The sequence below is a fragment of the Peromyscus maniculatus genome, chromosome 6 (assembly GCF_049852395.1).
Source record: "Peromyscus maniculatus bairdii isolate BWxNUB_F1_BW_parent chromosome 6, HU_Pman_BW_mat_3.1, whole genome shotgun sequence".
In the NCBI taxonomy this organism is placed as follows: domain Eukaryota; kingdom Metazoa; phylum Chordata; class Mammalia; order Rodentia; family Cricetidae; genus Peromyscus; species Peromyscus maniculatus.
This window is the reverse complement of record NC_134857.1, coordinates 33,673,982-33,698,259: the sequence shown is the minus strand read 5'-3', so window position 1 is coordinate 33,698,259 and position 24,278 is coordinate 33,673,982. Positions and strand designations below refer to the sequence as shown.

Genomic DNA, 24,278 nt, shown 5'->3' with positions numbered 1-24,278 from the left:
TTTTTAGAAGTCCATTTATTAATCTTAAATAATATTTAGAACTCATATATTAAAACATTTACCATTTACCACCAGTAGGTTATTTTGTTTGGAAGAGGCTTCAACAATTGGAAGAGAACTCCAGGTTATCGTTTCTATTCTTACATTCTTTGAGAAATTTTGAACCCAGTCATCTGGCTGTCTTTGGGATTTTTTTGAGAAAGGGTCTTGATATATAGCCCAAGATATCCTCCATTACACAGATTTTGATCACACCTGACCACTCAATAGGATTTCTGGAGTCCTCATCTCAAAAGGAATTCTTACTATTCTTAGCCACTGTCCCGGACTACTCCTAAAGCTACTTGTAAAAAGCACATTCCAGAAGTGATGAAGTAATCATCACATGTATACCAATGTCATCACAACAAAAAGTACAAATACTTAACAATGACTAAATAGTGAACATTCATTCACTGAAAACGGACTGGAATTCCTTCAAGAAACACAATGATAAGCTGAAGGCAAAGCAAACAGCAGGGATTATCTGTGAAGAATGCACTTACAAAGTCCCAGCTCCCTCGGGGCTAAATACAGTTCCTTAGTGTGCAGTCTGTAGATCACCAAATAAAAACAATTGGAAATTTTAAGGAAATCATGTCTATTCCTGCAAGGTTCTAAAATATCTACAATGCTATATAATCCACTTAGTTTTACATGAAGATATAAAAAAATAAATATTGCCATGCATTTCTTGCTGACATTTAAAAATCCCACAAATAAATAACTTGAAATGCTGTCTAGAAAACTTCCTACATCTTACTTTAGTTCTGAGGTGCTTAGAAACTGAGTTTTGTAACACCCTCAGCTTACACAAACAGTCTGATTTAATGCCCTTAAATGGTGGAGAACGATATGGAAAATTAACATTACAAGCCCAAACTGGAGTGCAAACACCCTTTTGCTGCAGGTCTGAATTGGAAAGGTTTGTGAACAAATTCTTTTCCAAGGGCATGCTGGAAACGATGGAGAGTCCAGTGGCAGAAACTAGTGTCCTTTTTCAGGCAACTTCTTGTCATATTTCAGTTTCCCAAACATCCCTGGTTTAGACTCTTATGATTAAGATGATACAGTGCTCACAAAAGTTCATCAGGCCCCTCACTGAAGCTGAAGTCACACACTAGTGACAGGTGGTCTGAAGGATAGTGAAAGGATGGGAGCCGGTTGGGTCCAATCTGTTCTTCAGTGAGTAGATCCAGAGCAGATGTGACATTCAGAGCATGTCTGGAGTACCAGATGTAGTCCAGGGTGTGGCGACACTCCCCCGAGGTCCGGATCTTCCAGGTCGTGTACGGAGGCTCCGACTGTCCATCGGGACTCAGCAGCTTGTAGGCGCTGTTCAGATTGAGGCTGGAGGAGGCGAAGTGTTGGTAGACCTCCTCCGTGGGCTCTGCGTTGAAGTCCCCACAGACAATCAGGGGGATCTTGGCTCCCTGGGTGATGTTCTGCAGGTTCTGGAGAAGGTCGCAGCCCTGAGCTGACCGGAAGCGCTCCCAGCCAGTGCGTGCTTTTAAGTGGGTGACCGCAATGCAGAACTGCCTGCCGGACTCCTTACACTCCAGCGTCTGTGCAATGGCCACCTGGTTGGTCTTCAGGGTCATGGCTGTCAGCCTGATATTGGTGCTGTTGATGAGCTTGAAACGGTTTTGGAGGAAAAATAAAGCACAGCCGTCTGGTCCATTGTTGTGTTCCACATCGAGACATGGTGACCAGGGCTTGGGGAAAAAGGTGCCTTGGTAGCCCAGTCTGCTGAGGAGAGGCTGGAAGGTGTCAAAATAGTGGTCCACTTCTTGGAGGCACAAGATGTCTGGTTGGTAAGCCAAGATTTCCTCCAGGATAAGGCATTTCCTTTCTTCCCACTTGAGTGCTTCCACAGGGCACTGTACAAAGTTGTCTTTGCCTTCTCCAAGAGCTGAAAAGAAAAGCCAAGCATCTGTCAGCCACCACAGAAAGAACCACGACCTCAAAGAAAATGGGAAGCCTGGTGCGGTGATGCGGTACTGGGAAGGCAGATCTCCGAGAGTTCGAGTCATTGAGGGCTACATAACCGAGCACCAGCCCAGCTAACGCTGCACAGTGAGCCCTGTCTCATACGTGAATACACAAAGCTCAGGGGTGCGGGCCTGGAGGTCCACATCTGCCTCAGATGCTGGGGCAGTTCTCAGCTGTGTTAACCCACCCAGACAAAATAACCTCATACTATCTGCTGAAGCAAGATACATACTAAAACTATTTCAAAGAACTGCATTCTAGAATTAAGATGTTTGCCTTTAGGCTTAGAGAAACTTTGTAGGCCTGGGGGATATAAAAGTGTGTCAATTTAAATAAACGATAGTTTTAACACTCACTATAAGATAGCCATGTAAACTGATAAATAGATACTATTCAGAATGAATGGGACAAATGAATAGCTTTTTCTCCTTATGAATGAACACCGGAAACAGACTCAAAGATGGCCATATGCTTGTACAGGCGCCAGGGTTGGTAGGGTGGAAGTGGGTGGAAATAAACAACATACATGGTAACTATGTAGGCAATTGTTCGAGAACGAATAAAAATACTTTTTAAGATTGGTAAGTCAGAGATACATAAACACATGAAAATGCCCTTTCTTGTTAAAAATAGTTTTTTTTTTTTTTTTTTTTTTTTGTTTTGTTTTTTTTGGGTTTTGTTTTTCGAGACAGGGTCTCTCTGCGTAGCTTTGCACCTTTTCTGGAACTTACTTGGTAGCCCAGGCTGGCCTCGAACTCACAGAGATCCACCTGGCTCTGCCTCCCAAGTGCTGGGATTAAAGGCGTGCGCCACCACCGCCTGGCTTTTTTTTTTTTTTTTTTGAGACAGGGTTTCTCTGTGTAGCTTTGCCCCTTTCCTGGAACTCACTCTGTAGCCCAGGCTGGCCTCCAACTCACAGAGATCCGCCTGGCTCTGCCTCCCGCGTGGCACCACCACTGCCTGCCCCTAACATTTTTATCATATTTAATTATGTTTATGGGGTAAGGGGAGTGTGCATGTAAGTGCCGGTGCCTGCAGAGGCTGGAGGTGCTGGGTCCCCTGGAACCACGTGGTGTGGGTGCTGGGAATCAAACTCGGGTCCTCTGGAAGAGCAGTACCTGCTCTTAACCACTGAGCTATCTCTTCATCCCCAAAGATGCCTTTCCTTACAACTTTAACTACTACATAAAAGGTATTACCACATAAGAATGATGGATAAATCTAGTTTTTAATCCAGCAAGTATAGTAAAGGGGTCTTCTTCTGCCACAGCTGTCTTTAAGTAACTTTATTTAGACGCTAAGAGTTGGCCAAGCAGCACCTCTGGGTTTGGTTTTACTGTCTTGAGACAAGGCTTCACTCCACAGCTCAAGCTGGCACCAACTCGGGCAGTCCCAGGCCTCAGCCTTTTGAGTGCTGAGACCGCAAGTCCTTGTGGGCCACCAAGACCAGCCGAGACCAGTCTCAACTCCTGCTCCACACGTCCACACTACCCATTCAGTTTGTTCCCTGTAAACGTGGTCACAGTGCTCAGGACTGCAGTCGTTGGCCACAGGAGGCCTAAGGCTATCCCACCCTCCCCGATTCTGCCCCTCCTCCACACAGCAGGCCTCCCCAGGCATACCTTGGGCAAGGATGTTCCACTGCATAACTCTGATGGGAGGGTGGCTACTAGGACAGTCTGTCCTCAGGTCCACGAAGTCCCTCTGGTAGCGGGGTGGCCGAGTGTGCAGAACTGCCCTGCACTCCTCCAGAAGTTCCTTAGGATCGATGGGCTCCAGGTGATCGGGGTCAGCGGACACCAGATACTCGGGGTGCTGGGCGGCTGCACTGCTGAGGGTCTTGGTGAGGGCACTGTAGAGTCTACCCGTGCCGTTGCCCATGGAACTCCCTGCGGGGAAGGAGCAGAACGGGCAGCTGTGAGCACCCACTGGGAAGAAAGGAGTCTAGCCTCGGCTTCCTGTCAGGACAGGTCAAGTACCACATTAACCAATCTCTTAACAAAAGCAAACTTGTTCATCTAACCCCACTAACCTCTTAGTGTCTGTATACACCCACCCAGTCTTAAACAAGCAGTGCTTGACAAAATACACATTCTTCTTCCAAGTTTTTTTTTTTGAGACGAGGTTTTTCTGAGTAACAGCCTTAGCTGTCTTGGAAGTTGCTTTGTAGACCAGGGATCCACCTGCCCTGCCTCTCAAGTGCTGGGATTAAAGGCGTGCGCCACCACACCTGACCCCAAATCTTTTTCTTTAAGAACAGTTTTTGAGGGGTGAACTGTAGAACGCTGTGGATCTAGCTGTAGTGTTTGTACAGGTCCCTTGGTTTCAGATGTTAAGTGTCCATCTTGGAGAATCCTGTGATCAGCACTGAATATACTCTTCTAAAAATACAGGGCACGCTCTGGGGAGTGGAGGAGGAGATACTTGGTTACGCTCAGTTGGTCCATCTAAGAGCTTTCTTTTCCTGACTGGCTGCATTTCCTAGAACCCCAAAGACAAACTGGAAAGTGCCTGGAAAGAAGTGCTTTCCAGTGCACAGGCTTTCAGTTTGGTGTGTGTGGTGTGGTATGTGGTGTGTGTGGTATGCGGTGTGGTGTGTAATATGTGGTGTGGTATGTGGTGTGTGTGGTGTGTAATGTGTGGTGTGGTATGTGGTGTGTGTGGTGTGTAATGTGTGGTGTGGTATGTGGTGTGGAATGTGTGGTGTGGTGTGGTGTGTGTGGTATGTGGTGTGTGTGGTATGTGGTGTGGTGTGTGTGTGTCTATTGGTCTGAATGAGAACTGTCCCTCAGAGGCTCGTGTATTGAACACTTGGCTCCCGGCTGGCGGCGCTGTTTGGGAAGGTGGGCTTTGAAGTTTTACAGCCTGGACCCACTTCCCATTCATTCTGCTTCCTGTGTGTGGCAGAAACGATCAGGAGCTTCCGGGTCCTGACATACATGTTTTCTTTCCTTGCTCTCTCTGTCATGGTGGCCTCTGTCCCTCTGTAGGAACTGTAGCCCAAACAAACCCCTTCCTAAGTTGCTCTCATCCGGGTATTCCAGCACATAAAGGGGGGGGGGGAGTGTGCACGTGGAGGCTGGGGGGCATCAGATGTCTCTGCCTTGACCATTTTCTACTTTAGCTTTTGGGACAGGCTGGCCAGGGTTAGGATTATGGACAAGGGCAAGCACGCTTGACTTCTCTGAGTGCCAAGGATCTGAGCTTGGACCCTCATGCTTACGGGGGAGGCAGTTTACTATCTCGGCCATTTTCCTCCCCAGCCCCTCAACTTCACTTTTAACAGACTGTGACCCGTAAGAACGGATCTTTAACCAGTTACCATTAGAGAAGCGAAAGCGGCCAAAGATTCTCCATTTCTTTCCTAGATCTGACGTCCTGTCCTCTCAATTTTCATTTTAGTTGAGCGTGTCCCAGTGTGTGCAGGTACCTGAGGTCACAAGAGGGCACCGCTCCCGGGAACCTAGGTGACAGTGCTCGATCTGTGAGCTGCCCAGCACAGGGGCTGGGACCTGAACTGGGGTCCTCTGTGACAACCTGCGCTTACTGCTAAGCCGGGCTTTCTCAACTGTGGATCCCGACTCCCACAGGGGTTGCATATCCATTTGTGTTTACATTACCATCACAGCAGTAGTGAAATTACAGTTATAAAGTAGCAGTGAAAATAATGTTATGGTTGGGGTCGCCATTAACATGGGGAACTGTATTAAAGGGCCGCAGCATTAGGAAGGGGGAGAACCCTTCCCACACCTGACAGGGGTTCTCTCTGTACTCCTGGCTATCCTGGAACTCACTCTGTAGACCAGGCTGGCCTCGAACTCACGGAGATCCTCCTGCCTCTGCCTCCCGAGTGCTGCCATTCAAGACTGCACCACCACGCCCGCTCAAGCACCTTCTCTTTGTTAATTTTTCTCAGCTCAGGCTGCTCCTCCCCACCTAGAAATTCAAGTCTGAAAGAGGTTTAGAATTCTCTCTACAATGGCTACACCACCCAGCGACAACCACATCAGGATTAGGCACAGCAAACAGGAGGGCAGAGTAAAGAAAGCATTCAGTTTCAGAAGCAGAGGCTGGGTGGCTCAGTGGGTAGAAGTACCCGCTGTCAGAGTTTATCCTCAGAACCACATGATGGAAGAAGAGAAGTGACTCCTAAAGTTATATTCTGGCTTCCGTGCATGCACACACACACACACACAAAATACAGAAATAAGTATCTGCCCAGCAGTGCTGGCACACGCCTTTAATCCCAGCACTGCAAGGCAGAGGCAGGCAGATCTCTGTGAGTTTGGGGCCAGCCTGGTCTACAGAGAGTTCCAAGACAGCCAGGGCTGCACCAAGAAACCCTTTCTTTAAAAAATAAAAGTTAAAAAACAACTCATAACTGTCCTTCAGTCAGCAGTTAGTTGTGGCTACATTTTGTATAAATGCCAGCTTGTCACACGCTAACAGTACTCTGGTCCCAGGAGATCAGACACCCTCTTGTGGCCTCTGTGAGCACTGTACACACATACGTGCAGGCAAACCCATCCAATTAATCAATAATTTAAAAAAATGAAAGCTGAGATTTAGTAAAAAAGAAGACGGCCATACTGCAGCCTTGGGAAAATGTGTTCAGATTAGAACAGGTGGAAACTTCGTATCTGCTTGTGGGCTCTTCATGTACAGTGTTTATCTGACGTGTGACCGAGAAAATCTGGGTGATTTAATTTAACTTATGAGCTGGTATCTCATATTGTAGCCTACTTTATGGTCCAGGCTGGCTTTAAGTTTGGGGCAATCCTCCTGCTTCAGCCTCTCAAATGGAATTAATTATGGGCATGTGGTACCATGCTGAGCCCAGAAAGACTTCCATCACTGTCTTTAACAGTGTTAACATTACTCAGACTTGAAACAATGCACCAGAACAGGCCTTTTAAAAAATGTCCCACAAGAGAGGGGGAGGAGGAAGAAAATCGTCCCACCAACAGACCCGCTGCCTTTTCTTTGTGGGTTACTTCACACGTGAGCAAAGGCCTTCGGTTAAACCTCCACAGGATCCGGAAGGAGCGTTAGTGCCTCTGCTGGATCCACTTCGATCTTACGTCAGGACAGGAAACTGAGGTGTTGGAGCAGTTCAGGACCGCTGTCCTGGAACAAGCATCCATATGTGCACATGTGTGCCTGGACGGTGATGAATCAATCTGGTCTACTGCCTAGTGAGCAGAGGACGAGGCGGGCAGGCGGCCAGTGCTGGCGGCCAGTGCCGCTCATTTAACTTCAACGGCCCAGTGCAGGGCCTCACTCACCACCTCAGCGCATGCCCTCCCTCAGTGGGACCATCGCTGGCGAACCTCAATCTTGTTCCTCTAACCTAACCCCAAGTCCTGGAGGACAGTCTTTTATGGTAGGTTAACTTTTTTACATCCCCATTCCCCTCTCCCTTGAGGTTTGGGATAGGCACATTACAAAGTAGGTAATGATCTCTTCCTTCAAAAAGTTAGCAAGTCTTTCCTGAAAGAGACGAGGTAAATGCTAACTACTGAGGAGGAGCCAGGTAGAGCACAGACTAAAACAATTGGGATGGTTGATAAGAGCCAGAAAAAAGCCAGGTATGAAGGCAGCTCCCAGGAATGAGAGCAAGTAAGAGGTGGAGGCAGGAAACTCAGGAGGTCAAGGGCAGTCTTAGTTACAGGATGAGTTTGAGGCCAGCCTGTGTTACCTGAGACCCTACCTCAGAAAGCCAAGAATAACCAGAAGAGGTCTTTAAAGAGACTAGCATGGTTGAACATGCCTTTAATCCCAGGCTCGGAGGGCAGCGGCAGAGTTCTGTGAGTTCCAGGCTAGCCTGATTTACACAGTGAGTTCCAGACCAGCCAGAGCTACACAGTGAGACCCTACCTCAAAAATAAACAGCTGGAAGATGGTGGTGCGTGCCTTTAATGCCAGCACTAGGGAGACAGAGGCAGGCAGATTTCTGTGAGTTCGAGGCCAGCCTGGGCTACAGAGTGAATTCCAGGACAGTTACACAGAGAAACCTTGTCTTGAAAAACCAAAACCCACCCTCCCCCCCAAACCAAACCAAAACCGCAACAACAACAAAAAACTTCAAAGAAGGTCTTGGATACAAACTCCCTTGTGAATATATATACACCACCTAGTGAGCCCACCACAGTAGCCACCATCATCCTCTGCCTGACTCGGTCAAGCACACCCACGTCTGCACACGGACACCTCTCACCCAGCGTCTCAATGCCCACTGTGGACCACACGAGCTGCCTGCAGACACCAGTGATCAAACAGACCCAAGCCTTGTTCTCAGGCAGCAGCGGATTCTGCCGTGGGAAGACCACATGGTTTGTATTTGGCGAGAAGTGATGGAGCAAAGCGGGGGAAAGGTGAGCTGGGGATTGTGGGTGGCAGGGGAGCGGCTTGTTTGTCTGTCATGGTCAGGATGGCACTCGGCGGTGCGCTGACAGCTGAGACAAAATGACGAGGGCAGAGCCGGACTCAGCAACACAGGCAACGCTGGGGACAACAGACAGGTCTTGTTTCTGGTGGCAGTGTGACGGGAGGCGGGAGAGAATAAGACAGGAGAAGTTATTTTGAGAAAATTTTCCCTAAAAAGGAGAGAAATGTACAAGTAGTAAGAGCATTTTGTTTTTGAGGTAGAATGTCTGAGGGTGGGGTGCCAGAGTATATACCGAAGAAATGTATTCTTTCTGGCTTCCGGTAGGACAGCCGAGGAAGCTGATAGAGCTCCATTCTTCTCTCTCCAAGACCCCAAAACTTCAACAAACATGAGAAACAGTTATTGTGATGCTCAACGAAGATCATATCATAAACTGAGCTTTCATTCGTGCGAGGCACTCAAGTTCAGGTGAGGAAAGTGGTGGGCATTCTTCACAGGGCGGCAGAGCTAATTAATAAATTAGTCCCCACACCTAACAGTCCTGAAGGCTTCACTGTGAACTGTATGATTTCTATGTGGAGCTGGCTATTCTGAAAAGCAGCTTGGTGGGGCATATATATTAAATCCAGGAGTCGACCCCTCTAGGTATTTACTAAATTATTAAATGAATTAAAACTAAATTCATTTGAAAATACTGCTTTCATACAAAATACAGTATGTGAACAGTTAAACACGTTGAGTAAAGTAAAACATTAGGTGGAAAGGATCATGAGCTGACTCCTGAGAGGAATGACTCGTCCATGCGCTCTCGAAGTGAAAGAAGCCAGCTCCCGCAAGTTAGACTGTGGATTCCCCTGAGGGACCACCGGAAAGGAGAGGAGAGGAGACGAGAGTTCGCAGCAGTGGTGGCTGCTGGGGGCAGCACAGGGGACTCCGAGAACAGTTCCGTGCGGTGGGAGAGCGGTGGGCACATGGCTGTGCTTTGAAGGAGAGTGGCATGCAAAGCCCCCCATGTTTGAACACTAGGTGCCCAGTTGGTGGAATTGGGAAGTACGGCCTTGCTGGAAGAGGTGTGTCATGGGGGGCGGGAGTTGAAGTTAAAAAAAAAAGGCAAGGGATTTATACAATCTGAAGAGGCGGCGCACGCCTTTAATGCCAGCACTCAGGAGGCAGAGGCAGGCGGATCTCTGTGAGTTCGAGGCCAGCCCGGTCTACAGAGTGAGATCCAGGAAAGGCGCAAAGCTTCACAGAGAAACCTTGTCTTGGGGAAAAAAAAAAATCCCAGTGTGCCATGTCTGTCTCTTGCTTGAGGTTTTGAATTCTCAGCTGTTCTGCCTCCATGCCTCTGCTCCCCGACCTCGAATTCCAGTCCTTTGAAACTGTAAACCCAGTTAAACACTCCTTTATAAGTTGCTTTGGTCATGGTGTTTTATCACAGCAACAGAAAAGGACCCAAGAAGGACTGCACAAAGAATCACTGTGAAAGAGGGAGGGAGGGAACAGTTATGCATGTCAAAGTCCACAGGAATAGCCATAAAGAATGAATGTGATACGTGCAAATTTAAGTATTAACTGGAGGTTGGAGACTTCAAAAGCACCTCAATAGAGGAACCTGACTACAAGCAGTCCAGAAAAAAAGAAGCTGTGATCTTCATATCTTTGGAAAACAATGTGTTTCAACAGCAAAATACAGGGATTAATTAAGAAGAACTAGTTACCTGCTACACTTGGTGAAGTCCTTTCTCCTAGGGCAGAACCTACTAATCCAGAAATGGGTAGGTGGGTGAAAGCAGGTGTCCCTGGTTAGAGGGCACTCTAGGTAAAGGAAGAGAGGGAAAGGGATGCTGTGATGTGTGTGTGTGTGTGTGTTTGTGTGTGTGTGTAAGTAAATGTGCACTCCTGAGTGCTAAGACACATCAGCATATAGCACTCTGGCACCCATATCTTGGTGTCTAATGTTAGTCCCCAAATCCAACCAACCTGGGGTGTGGAGTATGTAGTGTTGGAGAGATGGCTCTTCAGTTAAGATTAGCTGTTGCTCTTGGAAAGGACCTGGGTTCAATTCACAAGCATCCATATGGTGATTCCAGTTCTAGGGGATCTGACACCCTTTGTTGACCTTCATGGGCACCAGGCACGCATGTGGTGCACATACAACATACAGGCAAAGCACCCATACACACAGAATAAAATAAATCATCTTAAAAAAAAATACAGTAAGTAACTGGGGCTGGAAGAGAGGTTCAGTACTAGTGCCCACACCAGGCAGCTCACTACTGCCTCTAACTCGGTCCGAGTGATCTGACACCATCTTCTGGCCTCCTTGGGCACCGCACACAAGTGGTATACACTCATACAGACACACACATTAATGAAAAATTAAAGATAAACAAGTAAAACAAAGGCCGGAGTCAGGCCTGCCGGCACTATAATCCCAGTCGTCTAGAAGCTGAGGAAGGAGGAGAGTGAGTTCTATATCTGCGTAGCCTATAAAGTAAGTTCAAGGCCAGCCTAGGCAATCTAGTGAGATCCTATCTCAATAAAACCAATCACTCAATCAAAGCTGGGAATATAGCTCAGTGGTAGACTACTTACCTAGCATGCATGTCCAACGCCCCGGGTTCAATGCCCCAATACAACAACACAAACAACTCAACGGAGAGGCTTACACTGTATCCACTGTAGCCCACACGGCCTAGAACTAGTCTCCCAATGCCGCCGCTGTTAGAGGTGTGAGCCATCTGCTCAGCTAAAAGCCGTACTTCTAAGAAGAGTGCAGAGAAAACCTTGTAAGTTAGACCGAGTTCTTACGCACAGCACTCAGAAGCATGAGCCATAAGAGAGACTAGTTGGGGCCAATACCTATGGACAGTATATTTATATTGTTTGATGCAAATGTAAAATGCTACTTTGAAAATAGTCTGTTGTTATTTTAAAAAGTTAGGTTAGCACGATAATTTTACTTTCAAGCATGTATTCAGGGGAAATGAAAACTCACCTACACTCCAGGATTAAAGCAGTATCTCAGATTCAGCATCTGAATACAGGGTAAGTATGTCACGGGGGTTATGTAATGCAGACTGTTCTGTTTATAGGTTGGGGTGGAACCGCTAGACCTCTGCTCTACCACTGAGCTCCACCCCAAGGAATGTGAAGGGCCGCCTGCAGGTAGATGGTATTGCTTTTATTTTAACTGAGAAGCATACTCTGCCAATTTCTCCTTTGGATTAAAAATAAACACTTTTAGCAGCCATGTGCCATCTACTGCTGGAATTATGACAGTCAAAAGTGAACAACAGGGAAATCTTACAGTTTGAGCTCAGCTCTAAGGTTGGCTTACCATGAAAGGAAAATGCTAGGTTTTTAGTCATGAACCAACACAACGGAGAACCAGCCTAACTTGAAGGAGCCCAACGGCACACGAGTGACCGACCCAACAGCACCATTCCTTGCAATGCATAAGCATCTAAGCACCTTACACCTTAAAGCAGCACACCCCAGACCCCCCACTAACACACCCGAGCAAAGCACCCAGGATCAGAGGCAATGAATGACTCCCCGGCCTGGCTCACTAGCACTGGGAGCTTCAAAAGCATCCCCTGCTGTTAGCCCTTGTACTTCTGCTACAACCCAGAGTGTGGACTCGCTCAGGGAGCATCTAGAACTCTCCACTGTACAGGAAAGGCCGAGAACTACCGACACATAAGAACCTGAAGAAATCCTGCCCTTTCTCCTACTGAAGACGGGATTTCTCAACTAGCTAAGGGCAACCAATTTTTGTTTTGTTTTGTTTTTGAGTCAGGGTTTCTCTGTGTAGCTTTGGAGCCTGTTCTAGAACTCGCTCTGTAGACCAGGCTGGCCTCGAACTCACAGAGATCCTCCTGCCTCTGCCTCTCGAGTGCTGGGATTAAAGGTGTGTCACCACCACCTGGCAAGGGCAACCAATTTTATAGACTTTTTCTAACGGCTGTCTGTCAACAGATAATTTAGTTTACACTACCATCTAACTGCATTTTCCACGTGACATCTTTATAAGTTCAGGATGATTAGGAAGATAAAAAAATGATACAGATCGAAACCATTTTTGCAAAAACATTGCCTAAAATTGTCTTTACATTTTATTGGGGTGGGGGGTGCAGGGTGGATGGAATTCAAGGTTGCCTTGGTGCTCCATCTAATTAGTCCTCAGAAGATGTGGCACTCCCAGCAGTGGACATTTAAGTTTAACCCCATTTTGTATTCCTGGGTATGAGTTCAAAGACAACTTGGGCTGTCTCAAAGATACTCAGAGAATAAAAGGTGAACTTCGTTGTTTGAAACGGAGTCCTGGGGTCTCTAGTAGCCCACGCTGGTTTCAAACTTGTTTTTGAACAGAGGCTGGCCTCAAATTCCTAATACTCCTGCCTCCACCCCCTCCAAGTTCTGGGATTAAAGGCATGCACCATTCTGTCCTGCTAAGGGAATTTAATAAAGTTTGCGTCACTGGGCATGTTAGTACAGACTTTGGCCCTAAGCACCTGAGCCAGGGGTAAGAAGATCGCTTCAAGTCCAATGTCAACCTGGCCATACTGTCCCAGGTCAGCCAGGGTTAACCACCCTGGCTACAAGAGAAGACTATATCGAGCTTTATCTAGTCCTTTCTCTTCAGAGATAGATTGTGCCAGGACTTTGTATCTGCTAGGCAAGTATCTGACGAAGCTGTAACAGCCACTGCTGTGTTTAAAATGATGGTGACTTAAATAAGATGCTTTTCATTTCTAACTAGCTCTTTGGAGGCCATCTCAATAGTTGAGACCCAAACTGACTGGTCCTACCTAGTTCCCAAGCAGTCCTAAGAGCAAATCAACAGAAGACACCTCCTCACCAGACTCTAGTTATCCAGAAACGACTCTTCATGCCCAACTGACCAGTCAGTGGATAATGTTTCTCAGTTTGAGCTTAGTATCTCCAGGGTGACCCAACTAAAAAAAAAAAAAAGACTAAAAAAGGTAAAGAATGAGCAAAACCCAGGATTGTCTTAGGCACACACCTAGGGGGATTTGGGAGCTGATCAAGCTTGGGCCCAAGGAAACCTGGAACAGTGAAGTACACAATACAACACTAATTATAAACGACAAAGACCAGCAGCCCAATGCTGCCATCTGCTGGCCATGCGCAGAACTACCTCAAAAAGCTAAGACAGCTAATTCGGTAGGGAATTTTCTCATTAGGCTTATTAGAGTAGGTTCCAGAATAAATGTGGCCACCATTCAGGACAAGTAGGTGAAAGTTCACACAAAATATCCTCCAGGGGTGTTGACTATACTGCATATTTAATATATTTTTAAAGACTCCAATATTCAAGCACCCATGTCTAGGTCTATGCCCACACATTATTGGCTTGATTAGAGGTGTGTGCCACCACTGACCGGCTCCTACCAGATTTTTTAAACTTTAGCTGTCCTTGGATATCTGAACCATTTTTCCTTTCACAATCCAAGGGCTAAGACAGGAAGTGTATACACCATCATGGGACAGCTATCACGAGGGCAGGGGCAGTACACAGTATGGTGCTTTAGGAAATGTTAATAGGGTGGCAGAGCATTTACCCAGCATGGCAAAATAAAAAATTAAGTTTTAATTATAAAAAGAGTGGTGTGGGGGGAAAGTGGCGAAGTGCGGGCATAGGATGAGCAAGACCCAGAGTTTGATCTCTAGCACTGTGTGTGCTTCCATAGGTCAACTACAGCTCTGTAAGACTGTGAACAGAGGTGTGTTAGCAACTCTCTAATGTTGAAGGACGCAAACACACTCTGGGGCGTAGAGAGCAGGCTGTTAGAAGTGCAGCTTCCTTCTGTGTTCCCACTACTCTTCGTGGCACTCCTGTAAACCACCGCCCCAGACGTGGACACTGACGTCAGGTTGCAGTCTGGGCCCTTGAGCGAGTTACCTGCACCTTGGACTGTGAGCCTCAGCATTTCCAACAGTGCTGGCTCCTTCGGGGAGGGCCGGGCACACACAGAGCCCAGGTTCTGTGCCAGGAGTCAGCAGAGGTCAGGTTTCACCCCCTCCACCTGCAGACGTCACTGCCATTAAGGCACACACGCTGGTACAGCACAAAGTGTACAAAGCAGTGTCATGACCTGAGTGCCGTTTCCAGAGACATCCAGTGAAGGTCATAACTCTCAATCCAACGTGTCTAAAAATACACGACCTAGACACGGTGTCACAATCCAAGAACAGCAGGCAGCAAGTCAGAGAGGAGATGAGAAAGCCAAAGCATGTTCCAGAAAAGGTTGAGCCATATTTTCAGTCATGACAGACTTATTAGAAAAGATCTCTAAAGAAATCCTTTTAAATACAGTTGCACACATTCTCTGGTAGCATCCCACCCCTAACATTAATTAATACCCGAGATGCTCTGAAGAATGACTCGAAGGGACGCTCTGCTGATAGCAGAGCTCTCTACAGCGGGGTCCACAAACTGCTCCGAATCTGCTGCTCCCCAGATGTTCTGATATGGTGCGGCTGCTAATAATCTATGAACCACCTTTACGTTCTTCTATAGTGGTAAGTAGTTGAGAAAGAATTAACAGTAATATACCAGGACACGTGAAAAGGGCATGGAATTCAACTTTCACTGTCCACAGGTTAGGTGTATATATTACAGACCATCTGTGAACTCTCACCTATTGCAGCTGCAAGGTTTAGACGTGGGCAGAGAAGCCTGACACATTTACCAGGTGGCTCTGCACACAAAGTTTGCCAGCTCATGTTTGAACTCTTATTAAAATCATACCTTTAACCTGGTGGAGCAGGCAGAGCTCTGGGAGTTCAAGGCTGGGCTGCTCTAGCTACTAAGTTACAGGCCAGACAGAACTATACATAGCAAGCTCTTGTCTGTCTGTCTGTCTCTTCCCCTGCTTCACTCCCCCATCCCCAGAGTTTATAGACAGGATAAAACCAGCCAAGTTTTCTGTCCCTTAAAGAAAAAGGGAAAACCATTTTCACACAAGAATTTCCAGAGCCTTCTGGGAGTGGCAGCAGATGGCTGTAATCACTTGGGAGGTTAAACTCGGTGACAAGAGGTTCACACCCAATCTTTAGCACATAGTGAGTGGGAAGCCAGCCTAGGCACACAAGTGAGTTCCACTGGGCTATTCAATGAGACCTGTCACAAACAATAAAGCACAGCTAAAGTAAAATTGTAAGTTTTTTTTTTTTTAATGGAAACTCATTATCTGGTACACCACAAATAAGTCACTGGGCCTATGAACACACCTATTATTTATATTTACTTTCTTTCCTTCCTAAGATCTTCCAAGAATAAAGAAAGCACCTCCATTCCAAAACACTTAGGGCTGCAGAGCTGTCTCTGTGTGAAGAGTGCTTCCTGCTCTTGCAGAGGCCCTGGGTTTGGTCCCCGGCTCACAGGCAATGACTCACAGGCATCTGTAACTCTAGCTCCAGCAGATGACACCCTCTTTTGACTTCCCAGGGTAGCAGGCACACGTGTTACACATACATATATTCAGGCAAACCATTCACATATAAGTAAATCTACAAAATTAAAAGAATGGATCAGTATCAGAAAGCCAGAAGTTATGCCATCAATAAGCCACATTCTTGGCACCACATTGGGCTGCTCAAACCTCCTGTGACTCCAGCTCCATGCGACATAACACCCTCTTATGACCTCCTCAGGAACGCACACACGTGTACAGACGCATACACATAAGGAAACAAACAATACATTTAAAAAGAAATTGTAACCAGCTGCACTAGGTTCAGCCTGCCCTCCTCACAGATGGGAGCTCTTTGCTTGCAGGACAGAACCAGATAAAGCTCTAAAGAAAAGCGGCTGATACATCTTAGGTCTTGCAAGCATGCCTGTCCTCAAAGTGAAGCAGACCACATCAGGAGCAGCCTGTGAACAAACATCCCCGGCATGTTTATTTAGATCTCCCCCCCCCCCCTTTTTGTTGCTGCTGTTGTTTTGGAGACAGGGCCTCATTATGCACACCAGGCAGGCTTCAAACTTGACATCCTCTGGCCTCAGCCTCTTGAGGGCTGGCACCACAAGCTTGTACCATCCAGCTCACTTTTCAAGGGTATTTCTGAGCAGGGAAGTGAAGGCTTATGATGGAGAAGACAGAAGACAGCCTCCCTACCTTTGGTGTAGGGAGTGCTCGACTAGCTCCCTCGTTCTATACACGGAGGCCTAACTGCCACTTCCCACTTAGAGCCATGCAAACTGGGAATGTCGCTGAGGGGCAGGGCCCACCTAGCATGCAAGGGGCACAGGATTCAATGCCCAGCACTGGGTTTAAACAGAGTTGTAGGAAGGTCAGGTAAGAAGGGAGACACAGGGAGACTGAGAAACACTGCTCCCAGACACGTCACTGTAGCACTTCTGGCTGGTTCTGAACGAAGAGCTGTACCAATGGGCTCCATTCTCTGACTTTAGTGTGTTATACACTTTGGGAGACAGGATCTTATGCCCCCCAGGCCGGCCTCAAGTTCTAAGTGTTTCCTGAAGCGTGATAACCACTATTTAAGAGGCTACGGAAGCCCTGAAGTTCCGAGGCAGAGGTAACCCCTAACAGGTGGCTGTCCGTCCCCCTTCTTCCTCCTCTTTCCAAGGCACCAGGACAACGGCCTGCCTTCTTCTCCTGCAGCCTGCCTTCTCCACGACACCTCAAACTTCTGAGGAGCAGCTGGGACTGAAGATAAAGCCGAGCAGTTAAGAGGACTCGCTGCTCTCCCCAGGGCCTAGAGTGGCTTACAGCCACCCAGTAACTCCAATTCCAGAGAGTCCAGTATCTTCTTCTGACCTCCTCAGGCCCCAGGCGCATATATGGTGCACAGACATATTCGAGCAAGATACCCACAAACATAAAACGAAATTAGGGAGGAAAAAAGGAGCCCCTTTGGAAAGGCAGGGTCAAGCTTAGAAACTATTTCCAACCCCGCAGAAGCGGCCGAGGCACTCGCTGAACAGAACTGTCGGTTTCTCTTTTGAGAAATCAATCTGTAACTGTGTATCTGACACGAAGAAGTGCATTTCCATGAAGCTGGTCTCTCTGGACCACTACTACCGCGTGTACACGCTTTTCTTCCTCTTCCAAGTTCTCCCTAACAAATCCGGCCACATCGACTGTTCTCGATTCCTGCTGTGATTAGCATGTGCAACAGAAGGTATACTGTGGACATAGTGCTATCAGCTGATGTGTTCATCTCTTCTAGATGGCACCTGGCATTAAGACACAGCAAGCTGCCAGGCAGTGGTGGTGCACTCCTTTAATCCCAGCACTCGGGAGGCAGAGCCAGGCGGATCTCTATGAGTTTGAGGCCAGCCTAGGCTACAGAGTGAGTTCCAGGACAGGCTCCAAAGCTACACAGAGAAACCCTGTCTCGAAAAACCAAAAAGGATTTGCAAATGTCCATGCACTGATTTTGATTTTTGATTCTGGAGCCGTGGTTATTAAGAGGCCCAGCCTGTATTTAAACTTACCATTGAATACTACAGGAAAATGATACCTCAGTTCTCCATAAGGAAAAGCATTTACTCTGTCTGTAGAAGCTTGATAATTACAAGCTCTCCCATTTCTTCTTTCTCATAAACAGCTTACTCACATAGCTAAGGGACCTACTAAATAAAGATGCCTTCTCAACTGAGCTGCTATTTGCCTTTAAAATGAACCAAGAAAAAAAAGCACCGTGTTCCAGTGGTGGAGAACACTGGTACAGCCAACTCTTCACGGAACGGGGAGGAGGGATCTGGAGAACAGCATTTCCAAGCCCACAGACGAGTCTGCGGCACAGTAACTGTGGCAACCGCTGCCTCATTGCGGGATGCTGTCTTGGCTTTAGAGAGGAAAGCGGAACGGCTGCTAAGATCACCCCCAAGGCTCCCCTTTAAGTCCACCCGATACAGTATGTGATAACTGGGAGGGTCTGTGCCCAGCCCCTGAGTACATCCAACTGCGGGATGCAAGTTCGATTCTCAATGTGTTGGGGGCCTTAACTACAGCTCCTCACAAGGTGGAGTAGCTTTCAGCTCCTTCAAGGCCTTTGGAACAAGTCTGGGGCGTTTAGGGACAATCTGCTTGCTTGGCCCATGCCTTGCATTTTGTAGGTAAAGTAAGAATAATCAGGAATCTGAGGTTATCTGTAGCCACATTAAGAAAGTTTAAGATCAGCCAGACATGAGACCCCCTTCTCAAAAAGAAAAACAAAATCTGCTTAATACAAGCAAGGGTCCAGGTTTAATCCTAAGAGAGAAAAGGGAAGGTGGAGGGAGGGGCTAGAGACCGCTCAGTAGCCCCGAGTACAGCTGCTCTTCCAGGATCTTCCACCAGGGCCAGGCGGGTGAACACCACAACCATCCCTAACTCAGCCCCAGGATCTGATGCCCTCTTCTGGTCTCCTCAGGTACTCCCACACACGTGGCATTAAAAAAACCCCACACACAAAGATTTAAAAAAGAATATTTAAAAAGTGAGGAGAAAGGAATAAAGGAACTTGGGGTCTTGTTATTTCTCTTCAATACCTGGTTACCACCATTCAGTTGACTAATTCAATAATCTGAGTTCTTAAAAGTCAAATGCTATTTCTAAGACACTTTGGAAAACACTCTGCCAAGTGTTTCTCCTCTCACCCTTCTTTAATTTCCTTTCCTTTTTTTCTGCTTTTCCTCACAAAATGTTTCATATCCAACCCTTTCAATCCTAGCCACATTTTCAAAGTCCTGCTCAAGCGCCTGCCACCTTCTGAGTCCTCACAGTACCAAGGACTTGTCATTACTGTGCCAGGAACTCGGTCCCTTCTCTTCTGACTCTACAAATTTAACCGTGAGAATAAAAGGTGTTTCACTTAATTAAACAAACCTTTGCGGAAAACCGGCTCCCTTAAGGATTATCACTTACAGTACACACAGTACTGGAGCTGATTACTGGCAGCCCAGGCTGGCCTTGAATTCAAGAACTGCTCCAGGCCAAGCAGCACCTTTAGTCCCAACACATGGATGCAGAGTTCCAGGACAGTAAAGGCTACATTGAGACCCTGTCTCAAAGACAAAAACAAAACAAAAAATGCTCCTGCCTGAGTCTCACGTCTACTTCAGTCTCACCTGTTTGAAAATGACTCTGTGGGTATGTGTGTAGGCATGCGTGGATGTCAGAGGACACCTTGAAGGAGTTAGCCCTCTTCTTCCATCATGTGGATCCCTGGAATTGAACTTGGGTCTTTGGGCTTGGTGGGTGGCAAGCACCTTTACCATCTGGGCCATCTCCTTGGCCTCAAATCTCACCTCTTCATGGAAAGAGAGCTCTTCTGAATATCCTAAAGCTTAGACTCTTCAGTATTACGTATTACAGAATGTCACCTGTGGTGATGTCACCTGTGGTGAGTGACATTGTGTAAGATCTTGAATGAGCAGTGAATCAGCCACTGTATCCTCCCCTAGAGAGGAAAGCTGTAAGACGCAGGAAAGCTGCCTACACCCTGCACTATCTAAAATAGGTTAAGTACCACAAAACCCTACAAGTTCGTTCTCTGTTGCCAGAGACTGAACTTAGGGCCTGGTGCATGTTAAAGCCCACACTCCACCACTGCCCTACCCCTAACTCATGTCCCCTTTTACCTAAGGGTAAAGACACGTAAAACTGAGGGATTTCCAACCCCCCCCCCCCAACACACAGACACAGACACAGACGGTTTCTCTGTGTATCCCTGGCTGTCCTGAAACTCACTCTGTAGACCAGGCTGGCCTCCCCTGCCTTTACCTCCTGATTAAAAGTGTGCATTAGACATCTGTCAGAAGCCGCACACTGCAAATGCTCTTTAACTACCGCCTCCATTATCCCAGCTGTACTTGATCTGTACACAAGCTACCTGTATTCACAAGATGTGCTGAAGGGCAAATAATGGTTTCTGAAGGAGCTGGAGGGGGATTTAAAATTTGAGCTGATACCAGACCTTCCTACCCTCAAACTCAGCGATGTTCCTCAGGAAAACAACGAAAACCAGTTAGTTATAGGTGCTATTCATCCCAACAGTTAGTTCATGACGTGCCAAATCTCTAAAGACCCAGAGGTGGGGGCATGGCTCTGGATTTTCAAAAGTTCACCATTTCGCCGGGCGGTGGTGGCGCACGCCTTTAATCCCAGCACTCGGGAGGCAGAGCCAGGTGGATCTCTGTGAGTTCGAGGCCAGCCTGGGCTACCAAGTGAGCTCCAGGAAAGGCGCAAAGCTACACAGAGAAACCCTGTCTCGAAAATCCAAAAAAAAAAAAAAGAATAAAAAAAAAAAGTTCACCATTTCTAAAGCAACACAGACTCTCTAGTGACCAGTTTTACACTCTAATTTTTACTTTTGTACTCGAGTGGGAGGGCACTCCAAATCCTGATCCTCCTGCTGAGTGCTGGGATTACAGGTGTAGGCCACCACACCCATTTTAACACCTCAATTTAAAAAAGCATCGCAGTCTAAATGTCTGCCAATAATGTGATTATGGTTTAAAGTTTTGACTTCAATCAACAGGGCGGTGGTGGCACCCTCCTTTGATCCCATTGCGAGGGAGGCAGAGGCAGGCACATCGCTGCAAGTTGGAGCCCAGCCTGGTCTACAATAATTCAGTTCAAGGACAGCCAGAGCCACATGTGGAGAACCTGTCTTGAAAAAACAAGAAAGCCTCAATGAACCTGTATTTTCTAGTGTGCAATCTGTCCTTTAATCCAAAACTCTACCAAAATGTACCCTAGTAAAATAAGGATGGTTATACAAATGTGTTGGGCAGCAATAACCTAGTTTGAGGTAACAACCAGATGACACTTTCTAGAAAAGTATTACAAAATAATTGCTAGTTCTGAAGGACGGTCTACATGAAATAACTGCTTTGATATGACGGAGAAACTATTAATTTCAAAACCATGCTTAATTTGTATGTAGTTTGTGGCCGTCACAGTCTGTCCTTAGGCAGAAAGAGGACACTCAAAATACAAGGGTGATGTAGAGGGGTGACTCTTGGTGAAAGGCTGATTTACAATGTCTTCACCCAGGAATTTAAGAGTCAAAGTGGAAGCACCCCCAAGCCCCTGCCAAAAAAAAAAAAAAAACAAAAAAAACAAAAACCCAAACATAAAGAGAGTCAACATGTACTAACGCGGCTTGAGGAAGATTCAGAGCCCCTAGGCCCTGCAAACCCACGATCAAGCGTCATTTTTAGATTTTTTTTCCTTCCCCTCTCATAAAGATACCCACAAAGCAGTCCGGGCAACCTAAGCGTAAGCGCCCTGCATCCGGGGTGGGTACCACGAAGCAAAACGTGTGACCATTGGGGGGTGGTCACTGTGGCCTCCGGGGCTTCAGGATGATCAGATGCGAAAACCGAAGCCGGCACCCCGAGCGGCGATCCGCTTCCTCCCGCCACCCCCCACCCCCCGCCGCCGCGGGCCGCCCATTCATTCCGCGCTCGCACTCACCTGTTCGGGGACGCGACCTCGCGGCGCCCGAGGCCGCCGCCGCCTGCAGTCGCGGGGACGCGGGCCGGGGCCGGAGCGCCGGCGGCGGGGCGAGCGTGCGGCGCGGGCCGGGCGCGAGCGTGCGGCGCAGGCCGGGGGCGTCCCTGAGCAGCAGGGCCGAGCAGAGCCGCCGCGGGCTCTGATACATGCCGGGCGCCGCCGCCTCCTCCTCCGCCGCCGCTGCTGCTGACGAGCCGGGCCGAGCGGAGCGGGAACGAGCGGTGGGGTGGGGTGCGGAGGGCGCGCGGGAGCCGGGGGTCGCTGCGGCGCTCCTGCCTCCACGTCCCTCGGTGCGCGGAGCCGGCGAGCGGAGCCGGCAGGCGGACGCGGCGGACGCAGCAGCGGCGACGGCTTCACTGAGGCGCGCGGGCCGAGAGCCGCCGGGCAAACCGGCGAGCGGCGGCGGGGCGGGCGCTACCACGCGGCGGGCTGCGGGGGATCGTGGCGCACGAGCCTGGCGCAGCCGGGTGGGGACAGCTCGTGCCGGGGATGGAGCCGCGGGACCGAGGGAGAGAGAGAGAGAGAGAAAGAGACAGCGGACCGGTCCCAAGGTGGAGACGGCCGGCGGGACGGCTGAGGTCACGGGAATTCGTTCGAGAGGCGGAGCCGGCGCGCCCCTCCCGCTGGCTGCAATGGGAGCGTCCACAGGCAGGGAGGGAATCCCGGGTTGGTTCCAGGGGCTGAGGGTGTGCGAGCGCGTTTTTTTGGTGAGAACGTCCGGCCAAGGCGGTCTGCTGCACGCTCCCCAAAGCAGGGATGTAAATTAGTCACCGAGTCACCGTGGTAAAGCGCTCGCATCCTGACTTCGGTGGCGGCTGCGAGAGCATCCTAAGGCGCGAGATGCAGGCGCTGGCAGCGGGCGTCAGTCCACGAGGCTGCCAGGAAGTCTGCTAGAATTGGGTATTGGAGATGAGCCCTGATTGGAGGGCTGGAATTCACACCTAGGGAAACGGCTCCTTAGTTAGGGGAAATGAAGGCTCGGGAATTAGGAAGAAACTGCTTGGGCCGGCGCATTCCGAAGGCAGGTTAGACCAGATGAGTGTTAACCGAACTCAGAGGGGTCACAACTCGTGTCCCAAGCCAGGGCGGCTCACCCATCCAGTAAACCACTGAAAAAAAAGTGGAAAGCAGTGTGTGGTGGTGGTGGGGTGGCGGGGTGGCGCACGCCTTTAATCCCAGCACTCTGGAGGCAGAGGCAGGAGGATTTCCAGCAAGGTCTACATGGAGAGTTCCAGGCCCGCTAGCTAGATCCCTCAGTGAAGCTCTGTCTCAAAAAATAAAAACAAACGAAACATGGTGAAAAGGAGAAAAAGATTTACTTAATGTGGCCACATTGGGAAGAGGGATAAAGAGACAATTAACTCTAGCGAGTCTTCTTCTGTCTCATAACAACACAGAGATATTAATTCTGAAAACTTGGCCTTAGCTTAGGTTTGTGCCATTAGTTCCTATAACTTAAATGAACTTTTTTTTAAATTGAACTTTTTTTTAAATTAATCTACGTTCTACCATGTGGCTTTTATCTCTCTCCCATTTTGTACCTCCTGTTTCCATGTCTGGCTGGCAACCCCACCTTTCTTTTTTCCCAGAATCCTCTCTGTTCCTGGAAGTCCCACCTAGCGTTTTCGTGCCTAGCTGTTGGCCATTGGGTTTTTTTTTTTTTTTTTTTTTTTTTGGTTTTTTGGGACAGGGTTTCTCTGTGTAGCTTTGTACCTTTCCTGGAACTCGCTTTGGAGACCAGGCTGGCCTTGAACTCACAGAGATCCGCCTGCCTCTGCCTCCCGAGTGCTGGGATTAAAGGCGTGCGCCACCACCGCCCGGCTGGGTTTTTATTAAGCCAATCACAGTGACGCATCTCACTCCGTGTGCTGGTAACCCACCACAGTTAAGCTCGTCAGATGAGGCTCTCTGGGGTCCTGAAGTGAGATTCAAGTTTAAATAGAGGGGCACGCACATCTAAGCAGTCCAGGTCAAGGTGTGGTCCTGCCCACCATTCACCCAGATTGGACTTCAATTCCGTAAGGTGACCTGACTAGATAGAACTGTATGAAATCTCTATCTGGGAGACAAATTCCTCCTCAAGTTGAGGCCTTTCCCTTTTCCCATCAGGAGTTTCCTGCAGGAAATTCCCATTTCTTTGCGGGGAGGGCATCTATTGTTTCAATAATCTAAGAGTCAGATTCACACACACACACACACCTCTCTAGAATACCCGTATTTCTGCCAGGTCTGTTGAAAGGGTGCAAGGATACAGTCAGAGCTGTGTTTTAATTGGGTAGCCTGTGTTTCAGGAAAAGGCAGGGAAGGACCGGGGGTGTTCCTCAGTGTAGGGCACTTACAGAGCATGTGAGGGACCC

General features: G+C 48.2%; 1 protein-coding gene across 1 annotated transcript; it reads right to left on the bottom strand.

The window, feature by feature from the left end:
• Positions 1-22,492, bottom strand: Noct (nocturnin). The gene is made up of 3 exons (XM_076574057.1): positions 21,883-22,492; positions 3,654-3,920; positions 1-1,951 (listed from the first exon to the last, which is right to left on the bottom strand). The coding sequence occupies exons 1-3, from the start codon at positions 22,067-22,069 to the stop codon at positions 1,116-1,118; spliced, it is 1,290 nt and encodes a 429-aa protein (XP_076430172.1). The 5' UTR covers positions 22,070-22,492; the 3' UTR covers positions 1-1,115.
• Positions 22,493-24,278: the final 1,786 nt, after the last annotated feature.